The following is a 12,691-nucleotide window of genomic DNA, read 5'->3' as shown; positions in this document are numbered from 1 at the left end:
TATTTTTAGGAAACACAGAAAAGTATAAAAAAGCAAAAAAAATTACAATGTAATTCACCACTGAAAAATAACCAGTATTTTGTTGACTAATATCCTTTCTATGTATATGTGTAAGAGGGTATAAGTACATATAAAATTGGAATCAAAGTTTATATATAGTTTTGTATTATGTTTTCCTATGACATTTAGTAATCTTTAAAAACATGATTTGTGGTGGTAACACAATAGTCTGTCATAAGGATGTAACAAAATATATCACCTACTCTTCCTTGTATTAGATATTTTGTTTCCATTTTCACTGTTAGGAAGGACATTATGATAAATATCTTTATAAAAAAAACCCTTTGTGTGAATTTTTGATTATTTCATTTGGATAAATTTTTAGAAGTGGAATTTTTTGATTAAATATAATGAAAATATTTAAAGTTCTTATAAAATTGCTACATTGTTTTGAACAACCTAGTCCAGTTTTTAAATGGTGTTTTAGTTAGCACTATGTATAATGGGTTCAGAGGCAAAGTGTATAGTACATTTTGATCTTTGAATAATTTATTAGTTTAATAGTAACTAAATTGAAATGAAGTTTTGTTTTAACTGTGAGTCTCATTTTACCAAGTTTGATATGCCTATTAGGATATCGTTGACTTCTTTTTCTTTCTTGTCTACCTATCCCACTCTGCCAGGTATAGTCCTAGTAGCTATAAATCCCTATGAACAGCTACCTATTTATGGAGAAGATATTATTAATGCATATAGTGGTCAGAACATGGGTGATATGGATCCACATATCTTTGCAGTAGCGGAAGAAGCGTACAAGCAAATGGCCAGGTTGGTGGACACTTGCATTGTTATTTCATGGCTCTTAGCATGTGACAGTTCCTTCTTTGCTAAGTTACAGATATGTTAAAGTGAATGGCAACTTGTAAATAATTATTAAATAAGCAGCCTTGGCCAATTTGTCTCAGACAGCCTGAATTATTATTAAATATTAAAATACTCTCACATTTATAAAAGGACATGTAGTTTTTAAAAACTACCTTTGGAATCTCATCATGATCCTGTACCAGACAAGGATGTTATGTTTTACAGATGAAAGGATTAAAGTTTAATGGTATTAAGTGACTTGCCCCATGTCACTCAGCTAATGAGTGACAAGCTAGAACTAAGAGGCCTCCAAGCAGGAAAAAAATTTATATTCTAGAAAATTAAATCTAAAAGACACTGTGAATTTTAATGTTAGTATTATTTGACAGGGCATCAGTGATTCTGAACAGCATCTGCAAAATATCTCATAATAACAGTGGAACCCTAATATTTTAAGGGTGGAGAATGGGGAAAAAATGGTACTTTCAAGACTATATTCTTAATAATATGATATAACGTAAAACTGTGGATGCAAAGAAGAATAGTATATGTTTAACTCACTTCTACAGCCTATAAAGCAGAACTCACACAGTAGTAATATTCTCCAGGGATTGGGGTGGGGGGCAAACTCACAACTAATGGTCACGGTGTGCATTGTAGAGGGGAAGGGCATAAAATGTAACCAAAACGTTTGTATCCTTATAATATCCTGAAATTAAAAAACAAAAAAAAATATGGTATGGGGAACCCTCAGGCAATTAATGAAGCAGAGAGAAAACTAATACAGCAGAGGTTTTTATTTTCTCCTCTCCAGCCAGGAAGAGTGTGCATGATTGGACCAGTGTGTGACAGAATTTTAGAACTGTTTCAATGACAGAGCCCATGAAGTCATTATGCCTTTTGAATAATAAAATAATATTAACACTAATACTTCTAGTAGCAGCTAACAGTTATTATGTGCCCTCTCTGTACAGGGGATTGTTTAATTGCTTTTCATTTATTAACTAATTTTATCCTCATAGCATCTTTCAGAGGTTGGTATTATTATTAATCTTCATTTTACAAATGAGAAAACTGAAGCACAGAGAAATGGTGTGATTTTTCTAAGATCACATAACTAGGAAGACCAGTTTTCAAATTCCATGGTCTTCTGACACTATGAAATATTAATATATTAAATATAAAATAACCAAACATAGTTTAATGCTACAAAACATGCCATATTTATGCCAAATTCTGCTATAAAATAGTAATGAGTGTTCAAAGTTTAAGAAAAGTTATTTTTAAGCTTAAAATTGAGAAATTTCCACCTATAATTTTTTTCCTTAAGTTGGAACAGATTACCAGTATTTAATTTGTATAGTACTGGAGCATTGCAGTACAACTTTGGCACCACTCAGTACAACCTGAGAACTACTGGGCAGAGAGGAAATCACATGGAGTGCTAGACTCTAAAAATAGTCTCTGAAAATTTGGTAGTGCTCAGAGAATTATATGACTCCTTGGAAAATACTATTCTTAAATACAAAAGCATGGCTCTTACCATCTTTGTTACTGGTAATCCACAAATAGTATTAGATTTATATGAATATTTCTGGCTTTTTGACCTTAGATTTACTGCAATTTCCTGTTATTTACCCCTTTCATTGTTACCCACTGTGACTCAATCGCTCAATGTGATTTATTAACGGAAGATTTGTTTGTCTTTTTCCCTTTGCTTAGTTTTCTCTTTTAGGCAATTTTAAAATACACTTCAGTCAGTTATGGTATTATATTTGTCATTTATATGAATAAATTTATACCCGTAAAGTTTACCACAACAGTTAAGTAGACCATGTCTACTTAGGCTTACAGTCATATGTTGATGCTGCATGATCATTTCTTGCTATTTTTTTCTTGCCAAATGAAGATGTTATCTTTATCAGATATGAATCCTGGTATTTCACATTACCAGCATTCCTAGAGGCCCCTCACATCTTCAGGGAAGGTACAATTCAATTCATCCAGCAGGGATTTATTGAGCACCATCCAAATACCAGGCACTGTTCTGTGTATGGGTAAACACAACAATGAACAAATCTGACAAAATAGACATAAATTCCTAACCACGAAGTGAGGCATGATAAACAACAAAAATAAATAAAACATAGTTTGTCACATGACATTGTTGGATGATTGATAAAACTGAAATATAGACTGATTAGGTAATGGTATTATATCAATGTTACATTTGCTGATTTTGATCACTGTGGCTATGTAAGAGTATGTCCCTGTTCTTAGGAATTATACTCTAAAAGATGTAGGAGTCATCATGTCTGCAACCTGCTCTCAAATGTTTCACCAAATATTAGAATAAGAGAAACAGAGAGATTAGTAAAGCAAGTGGATAAAAGCTGAACAATTGGTGACATTCCAGCATATATGGAAATTCATATTACCATTTTTGCAATTTTCTGTAAGTTTGAAATTATATTAAAAATAAAGTTATCAAAAAACCAAAAAGAACAGACTGTACTGGGACAAGGGTAGAAGCCAGGAGACTAGTTAGGAGGTTATTGCATTGATCCAAGGAAGAGGAGGAAATTAGTGGAGATGGTAAGAAGTGGATGGATTCTGGATATATTTTTAAGCTAGAACTGGCAAGGCCTTGCTTATGTGAGGTATGAGAGAAAAAGATGACAGCAAGGATTTGGTGTGAGCACCTAGAAGGTTGAAGTTGCCATTTACTGAGATGGAGAGGATGGCAGGAAGAGCAGGTGTGATGTGTGTGGGATGGGGGATAGGGAAGAGGGATGGAATTCTATTTTAGATCTTTAAGTAAGGTTGAAATGGTGTTTTAGACATCTGTCTTCGAAGCACAGCTGACACTAGTGATTCTTTCTAAGCAGATACATGTTCAATGACAATGGCAACAACCAAGATTCTTGGCTCATGGCTCTTTTCTAAACATGTTATTTAAAATAATGTCCTCATAAAATACCTCCCTAGAATAGCCTCTTAATTTTACCTGTCCTGTTGACTTACAGAGGAGAAAAACTCAGTGGACTGCCTTGTCTATTTTTCTCCTCATGTTCTTGTTTCACATTCTTGCTAGTCTTTTCTCATGCTAGAACTGACTGTTCTCTAATAACTAAGTCACACTATTATTTTTCTTAAAACATCAGGGATTTTTTGTTTTGTTTCCTTAAAACCAGGTAGTATTGATTTCTTTAAGTTGCTATATTTTCTCTCTACTATGAATGGTAGAGTAAATCAATTGTATTAAGTTTCACTTGTAAGTTTTCTTAAAATAAGTTAGTTATATGCAATTAACCTTGATATAGTGAAAAAGATAATTTGTATTAGTTGCGTCTCTACCAATAACTAACTATATAAATGTAAATCTCCTGATCTCTGTGGGTCTCTGTTTTATCACCTGTGAAATGGGACAATTTCACTAATGGTCTAGCTTTACATTTACAGTATTCTGTGGTACGCATTTGTTATCTGTATGTTTGATGGAGACACAGCATTTTTCTTCTACTTTCTTCCATGGCAGACCATGGTAAGGAGCTATGTGGAAAGCAGAAGGAGCATAGTATAGACTTTCCCCTGGAAATTGGGAGAGGTGGGGTGCAACAACCTAGCTCTGCGCTACTATGCAAGTCATCAGCCTTGGATACGCTGTCTAATCTTTCTGTATTATTGTTTCCCCCCAAAAAGAAAAGATAATGTCTGTTCTGCTTACTTCAGAGGTGCAAATTATATTAGATGATAAACACAAAAGCACTTTGAAAAATACTAAGTAGTATTCAAATATAAGCTGTTCTATCATCATAATAATCATCATTACAGAATGTCATGTGTGCATTCTCTTTTCGTGGACTTTAGCTTCTCGTCCAGTCTTCCTGACTTTATTGCAGGCCTTTCCTTAGAGTGGCCCCTTCTTTCATTTGGTTACGTGGTCTCTGAATGTGCCACTGTCCTGAGGTTCACTGGCCAAGTGGGAGGTGGCTGTTATAGATTATAAAATCTCTCCTGTTAGCAACTGTGACTCAGCTGCCGTGTGGTGCCAGATGTCCTATTTATACGAATAGGCTTGATGTAATACATGGTGCCTGATAAGGAAAATTTTATATATGGTATATAAAGATGGATTAACTTATATTAATTAATAGCTACCACTTTTTGATGCCCATTAGGGGTCAGGCATGTTCCCCCTAATCCTCATTATTTTCTTGGGAGCAGACAGTATCACCCCTGATTTACAGGTGAGGAAACAGGAAAGTACCCTGTTCAGGCTATAATGCTCATAAATGGTATCTGGGAGCTGAGATTTGAATCTATCTCTGAGACTCCAAAATCTTCTTTGTCATTTAATTTTCTTACTTTCAAATACCTGGGCCTATTCAAACAGGTCTATTCCCTCAAATTAACATTATGTAGTTTGGTTTCTGCATCTTTTATTCAGCCTAGAATATCCTTCTCTGTGCTTCTGTGCTGCTTTTTTTTTTTTTTTTTTTTGGGACAGAGTCTCACTTTGTTGCCCGGGCTAGAGTGAGTGCCGTGGCGTTAACCTAGCTCACAGCAACCTCAAACTCCTGGGCTTAAGCGATTCTACTGCCTCAGCCTCCCAAGTAGCTGGGACTACAGGCATGTGCCACCATGCCCGGCTAATTTTTTCTATATATATATTTTTTAGTTGGTCAGATAATTTGTTTCTATTTTTAGTAGAGACGGGGTCTTGCTCTTGCTCAGGCTGGTCTTGAACTCCTGACCTCAAGCGATCCACCCGCCTCGGCCTCCCAGAGTGCTAGGATTACAGGCGTGAGCCACCGCGCCCAGCCCTCTGTGCTCCTTTGTCTGGCTGATTTATATTTATCTTTCATGATCCCACTCAAGTTTTAATTTCAGACCACCCCAGCTCATAGTAAATGATTCCTCTTAGCATTATTTATTATATGAGTATCTCAGTCTGTTTTATGCTAGTGTAACAGAATACCATAGAGCGGGTAATTTATAATGAACAGAAACTTATTTGGCTCACAGTTCTGGAGGGTGGGAAGTCCAAGGTTGAGCGGCCACATCTGGTGAAGGCCTTCTTGCTACGTCACCCCAGGGTAGAAGGTGGAAGAGCAAGAGAGAGATGAGAAAGGGGCCAAACTCATTCTTTTATCAGGACGCCACTCCTACAGTAACTAATCCATTCTTCAGATAATGGTGTTAATCCATCCATGAGGGCAGAGCCCTGAGGACCTAGTCACCTCTTAAAGGTCCCACCTCTCAACACTGTTGCATTGAGGATTAAGTTTCCAACACATGAACTTTGGGGGATACATTCAAACCACAGCATTGAGCTACTCACTTGGGACTTGCTGAGTACTATCTACCATGTAAGATTGCAGTAGGAATAAAGTACAATATGAATTAGAGCACTAATTACATTAGAGTATGTAAAAGTTATAAACAAATGTAATTGTCTATTTCTATATGGCATCTTTATATATTGTATAGGCTCTGTACTGATGGAACAGAAAGCTCAGGTTGACATGAGATAATCTCACAGGCTTCTCACCAGGAATTGAATGACCTTAGCAAATCATTCTAACGAATACTTGTTTTCATTCCCTGAATAGTCTCTCTGCCTCTCTACAGTGCAGCTTTCAACAGTGCCAGCACCCTCTTTTATAGTAAATATTTATACTTCAAAAATAAAGCTAAAATATTGTAATTGTTAACTCATTGTCTGTTTTTCAACTTTAGGGTTTAAGTATTTTCTTCTTGAGACTAATTAAAAGTAGAAATCACGGAGAGACAAGAGAGCAGAGCAGCTTGATTTTCACGAGTGATAATACAGAGAAACTTCGCATCTGTCTAATGAGAAAGAGGGATTAGGGTCTCAGTGATGCCACATCTTTAAGTGAGCACAGTAAAAACACAGCTTTGGAAGAAAGCTTTTTATTATGCTAACTTAATATTTTCTGTCTTTAGCAAGGGATCAGATAAAGGGAGAGACAGATTGTTTGCCTGCAAAATAGTAAAACTCTAGATTTTGTTCCACATGAACATATTTACTTGTAAGCTAAAAATTTAGACCTAGTGCTGGTATACTTTATCAAGGCACGTGGCAACACCCAATGGATGGTTATCAGAGAATTAACAGTAACATGGGTGGAAATACTAAATTGTGTTCCGTGTTAGGAACACAATGCTGAGGCCATCATTACTTAGTTTCCTCATTAATAACCTGGATGTAATTGAAAGTGTGCTGGTTAAGTTTACAGAGGTCAAGTTAATGGTCTTGGAAGATATGTATAGTATTCAGCATGACCATGATAAACTAGAGAGAGTACATTTTTAAGGGGTAAAGTTCAAAAGGAAAATCTATAAAATAATATGTGTTACAAAATGAAAACTTTATAGCTATAATGAAAGATTGGACAGACGAAATAGATATGTGGTCACTGATGACCATAAAAGGAAAATAGATTAAAACGTAACATATCTCTCTTTCATCCTTGAATAATTCTTTCCTGGAGTTTCAGGTATCTCTACATAATTTAATTCCCATTTTCTTCTTCCCACACAGCATGGTTTTCTCCTAATTATCATATAAGACTCAATTCAGGCATTACCTTCTCTAGAAAGCCTTTCTTGACATCCCTGTATCACATCTCCTACTAGTTCCATGCCTTTCTTTATATTCATAGGGTTCTGGGTAGACCTTTTTTATAGCAATTACTCCCAACTGTATTTTAACTATGTACTTTTTTAGTCTCCCCTAAAAGGCTATACTCTAGGGTCTTTTATTTCCATACAGTGGTTGGCACATTGTGGCTGCTCATTACATGTTTGTTGAATGACTGAATGAAGCAGTATTTTTTAGTGGGAACTTTTAGTTCACTTTAGAACCTCTGGAATCACCACTGACTGAAATAGGTCAGAAGAGCTTACCTCTACTCCAAAGCACTTAGTACTCAGGCTATTTAGAATTGCATTTGAGGCCTTTGAGAGGACTGGCCAAGCCAGAAATCACAAATCTGTCATTACTCTCTTTTCCAGCCAAACTGAGTTATCTGCTTTTTTCCAACTTCTTATGATTCTGAGCCTTTATTTATGTTATCCCCTTTTCCTGCCCTCCCCATTCCTTGCTTGCTTTCTCTTACTTATTTTTCTAGACCTTGCTCAGGTGTCATCTCTAGGGAACCTTTCCTGATCACCTATTTCTCCTCTCAGGGCACCATCACATGTATTATAATCTTGAATTACTGGCCCATCTTTCCTATTAGACCACTGTCTTAGACTGTTTTCTGCTGCTGTAACAGAATATCACAGACTAGGTCATTTATAAAGAACAGAAGTTTATTTAGATCAATGGTTCTGGAGGCTGGAAAGTTCAAGAGCATGGTGCTGGCATCTGGCCAGGGTTATGCCATGGTGGAAAGGCAAGTGAGCATGCAAGGCAGAGAGAGGGCATTGGGCTGAACTCATCCTCTTATCAGGAACTCACTCATGCAACAACTCGCTCACTCCCACAATAACAGCATTAATCCATTCATGAGGGCTCCTAATCACCTCTTAAAAGCCCCACCTCCCAATACGATCACACTAGCAATTAAATTCAACATGAGTTTTGGAGGTTAAATTCAAGCCACAGCAACCATTAACTGCATGAGAATACAGATCATGGCTTATTTAACTTGTATTTGAATGAAACCAGCCAGCAAATGTACTATTTCTTCTCTGGCAATGAGGATACCTTAGTAGGAGCTGGAATTTGTGGGAGATACCATTTTATGGATCGTTAGCAAGTAGGCAATTTGAAAATAGTTTTGTAATTTTAATTAAGTAGAATTTTCTTCTAAATTCCTCCGCTGTGACTCCAAAGAATATCTCCTTTCTCTTCTGAGGTGGTTGACAATGGTACTGTAAGATAAGAAAGTAGTTCTCTAGTAATGAAATAGTTGGTTTGAGATATGTATACACCAACAAATTCAGAGAACCTCTACTGCAGACTCATCCTTGGACGTGATGCTTTCTAATTTAATACTTGATATCTTCTTCCTCTCTGTTTATTTTTAGTTTATAAGTAGACATTCTTATTAGGACATACTACTCTATGTTTCTTTCCATGTTGTTGCATGTATTAGCTAGCAGAAACTCACTGCGCCTCACCAATGAAAACAGGGAGGAAATAATTTTAATCACATTCTGAAGTGGGCAGCACTGGCATTTACTTTTCCTTGTTTTCCAGAGATGAACGGAATCAGTCCATCATTGTAAGTGGAGAATCTGGTGCAGGAAAAACAGTCTCAGCTAAGTATGCCATGCGATACTTTGCAACTGTAAGTGGTTCTGCCAGTGAGGCCAATGTTGAGGAAAAGGTTTTGGCCTCCAACCCCATCATGGAGGTAAGACAGCAGCATCCTTGGCTTTCTTACTATATTCTTTTGTTAAGAAACATGCTCAAAAAATTGATTGATATAACAGATGTCAGCCACTAAAATTAGGAAACTACTTTGCTACATGTCAGTAAGAAATCTAGGAAAAGTGAAAATCAATAAGTTAGGCATTTTGAGTAAAGCCCAGCTGTAGAGGAATCTATTTTAGTCCATACTCCTGAATTTTTAACCTGCCAACTAAATTGTTGTCTCTAAATACCAGGCTGCAGTACTTCATTTTCTAAAGTCTCTTTCTTAGTTAATTCAATCATATCTATTGTTCCTTGTACCAGAAGTACAAGTTACTCATTTCCCCCCATCCTGAGTTCTTATTTATGCTCCTTCCAAAACATAGGATTTATTATGCTCAAACATGAATTGAGTTTCATTATTCCTTTACCCACATTTTATTTTCTGTACTTAGTCTAACCTGTTCAGCTATAAATTTTTATTATTTTCCAGATTTGAACGTAAACTTTGTAAACTTTGTTGTTGTTGTTGTTCTGTCAAGCATTTCACAATCACACAGCTATAGGTTAGTAAAAGAAATTCAGTAACTGTAAGTTTTTGAGAGGGGAAGAACTATGAAAGGCTATATTAGTAATTTAAAAAGTCAAATAGATATACAAAGTAGAAATACTTATGCCAAAGAAAATGGAACTAGTTATATGAGAATTCTAGTATTTTAAGATTTATAACTGGAGCACTATTTGTCTATTAATACAGTTTTAGGGAAGTTATACTTGTGTAAAAAGACCCATGAAATGGAGAAAAATAAGTTTCATTAAATGGAGAGAAATTAGTTTGGACGTGCAGAAACCTTTCTTGTTAGAAATTCAAGTCAGCATTTTTTATTCCTGTCTTTTTCCTTTGTGAAGTCTTATTTGTCACCCAAACACAGATGGAGTTAAAACTGGCCTGGTGCACCTGTGGTACAAGTGGTTTTTGCAATAATCTGTCTAGAGGTAATTGTGCCTGGTTTGCAGTGCTGTGTGTGACACTTCAAAACAGAATGCTGTGATCCCTTCTCTATAGGGCTGCCCTCTAGAGCAACAAGACTTCTATTCTGGGGATCGAAAGACAAGAAATGATGGGGAAGTTGAGAGGCTTCCTGTGCTGGGCGTGCTATGGAAAGAAAACTGGAAAAGTTTTCTGAAATAGCATGGACAGGAAGAAACAGATGTTTGTGTCAAAAGAGGGTAGTGAAGATTTTAAACAAATTTAAGGTTTTTGAAATAATTTAAGCTACAGATACAGTGGTGGATGCCACTGGTGTTGATATTGGGGAAATAAAATCTGTGGAGCCAGTTTTTGGTTTGGGGTCAGAAAACAATAGGGCTTTCTTTGCTTCCTACCATTGTTTTGACTGGTTTTGGTCATAACAACAGATTCTTGGTATTTGGCAACCATTCAGACTATTCTAGTTCCTAATATTAGAATATCCTAAAGTTTTTATTGTGATGGCATTAGGGACTCTCATTTCTTCTAGGCCCGAACCATATATTATTATACTAAGATGTGAAGTTGTCTTGAGGATCACTTAAGTCTGGAATGAACTTTCTATAATTTTTCAAAAGTTGAATGAACTATTTTATGACCCCTTTCAAAAAACAGCTTCATTGGATTTTCTATAACACAGATTTGAGTTGTGTTAGTAGGAATGATATAAAAAATTTGGAGTGACCACTGTCTTAGTCTGTTTTGTGTTACTATAACAGAATACTTGAGGCTGGGTAATTTTTAAAGTAAGAACTCACTTACTGTAGGAGAACTGTACCCAGGCATTCATGAGGGATCCACCCCATGGCCCAAACCCTTCCTACTAGGCCCCACCTCCCAACACTGCCACACTAGGGATCAAATTTCAACATGAATTTTGGTGGGACCAAATCATATTCAAACCAAAGCTACAGATGCTACTTTTAATATGCAGTTATATGGAATATGTCTTATTTGCTGGGATGAACAGAAAAGGATAAAGGGATCAGTTATACTTAGCTACTTCTATGTTATTGTTTAGTCTATCTACAGGAATTTAGATTAAGAAAAATTTGGTAAAGAATTAGAGAACTAATTTGCAACAACTGCAAAAAAGGGCATCTCAATTTGAAAGACTAAAATGGTATATGGAGCTGAAGAATGTTGTTAAAGGGTTTACAAAAACACTGGAAGAAAACATAGGTAAAATACTGAGTACATAGCATAGAAAACTTGTAGCTTTAAACCTGCTTCAAGACTATGTCTCCATATCAGAGCCCTTTACTGTGATGTCAAGAAAGAGATATCTGAGACCGGCTGCAGTGGCTCATGCTCATAATCCTAGTGCTCTGGGAGGCCATGCTGGGAGGATTGCTTGAGCTCACGAGTTTGAGACCAGTCTGAGCAAGAGTGAGACCCTGTCTCTACAAAAAATAGACAAACTAGCCAGGTGTGGTAGTGCACACCTGTAGTCCCAGCTACTCAGGAGGCTGAGGCAGGAGGATCACTTGAGCCCAGCAGTTGGAGGTTGCAGTGAGCTATGATGATGCCACTGCACTCGACTCTATCTCAAAAAAAAAAAGAGAGAGAGAGAAAGAAGGAAGGGAGGGAGGGAGGAAGAAGGGAGGAAGAGAAAAGGAAAAAAAAAGCAAATAGAGAAAGGGATATCTGGGTCTCCAATGATCTACCAAAACTCCTCATTGGATAATGAGCTTCCTACATGGTTAACATCACAGCCCAGTGGTTAAAGGGATTTGCTCATTATCCTTTAGAAAGGAAGCTCCTCATCCCTAGCATAGGCTTCTTTTGCAAACTATTAATGATGTACAGAGAAATGATTCTTTTTACTCTATTTTATCATGTTTTCTTTTTTCCTGGAAATTTTCATTACAAGATGGGAACAGGGAAGTTTCTCAGGGCAGTCTGGATCTTAATAGTTCTTTTTTATCTTCAGTAATCAGCATTGAAGATTTTCATTTCCATTTAGTAAAGAAAAGTAACTCATGAAACATTTCATTAAAATAGTACAATCAAGATTACAAAATTTCTTCTTTCCTTTGTCAATTTCTTGCTGATTAAAGTGAAAATAGTACTAGGGAGTCTGTTGTGAATACAGTACTTATAGGGCAGAGGGAGTGATTGGAGGAGTAGACAAAGGGTAGCACTTATATATAGCACCTTCTTTCTCTACAGGTTCAGAGCTTAGAGTCCTATAATTTTATTTTTTAAAAGGATTCTAGAGCTCATTCATCCTAGTCAGTGTTTACACTTGAGGACATTAATGCTCCTCAAAAAGATTAAATTATGGCAAGTTGGTAGCAGGGCCTGATCTGACACCCAGGTCATCAGACTTCTATTTCACTTCTTCCTTCTACCATTCTTTGTCTATGTTTAAATACATTTTTCTCAAAGACAAAAGGGTCTACTTC

General features: G+C 36.4%; 1 protein-coding gene across 5 annotated transcripts in view; it reads left to right on the top strand.

Moving 5' to 3' along the window:
* MYO5A (myosin VA) overlaps positions 1-12,691 on the top strand; it is a 195,362-nt gene that overhangs the window by 75,750 nt on the left and 106,921 nt on the right. For all 5 annotated transcript variants that reach the window (XM_045529431.1, XM_045529454.1, XM_045529444.1 and 2 more), the window contains exons 4-5: positions 684-828; positions 9,098-9,254. In XM_045529431.1, the coding sequence (XP_045385387.1) occupies positions 684-828; positions 9,098-9,254 (302 nt within the window). The remainder of the gene's footprint in view (positions 1-683; positions 829-9,097; positions 9,255-12,691) is intronic.

The sequence above is a fragment of the Lemur catta genome, chromosome 1, assembly GCF_020740605.2.
Source record: "Lemur catta isolate mLemCat1 chromosome 1, mLemCat1.pri, whole genome shotgun sequence".
Taxonomy (NCBI): domain Eukaryota; kingdom Metazoa; phylum Chordata; class Mammalia; order Primates; family Lemuridae; genus Lemur; species Lemur catta.
Note: the sequence above shows the minus strand (reverse complement) of the source record. Positions and strands in the feature narration are given on the sequence as shown.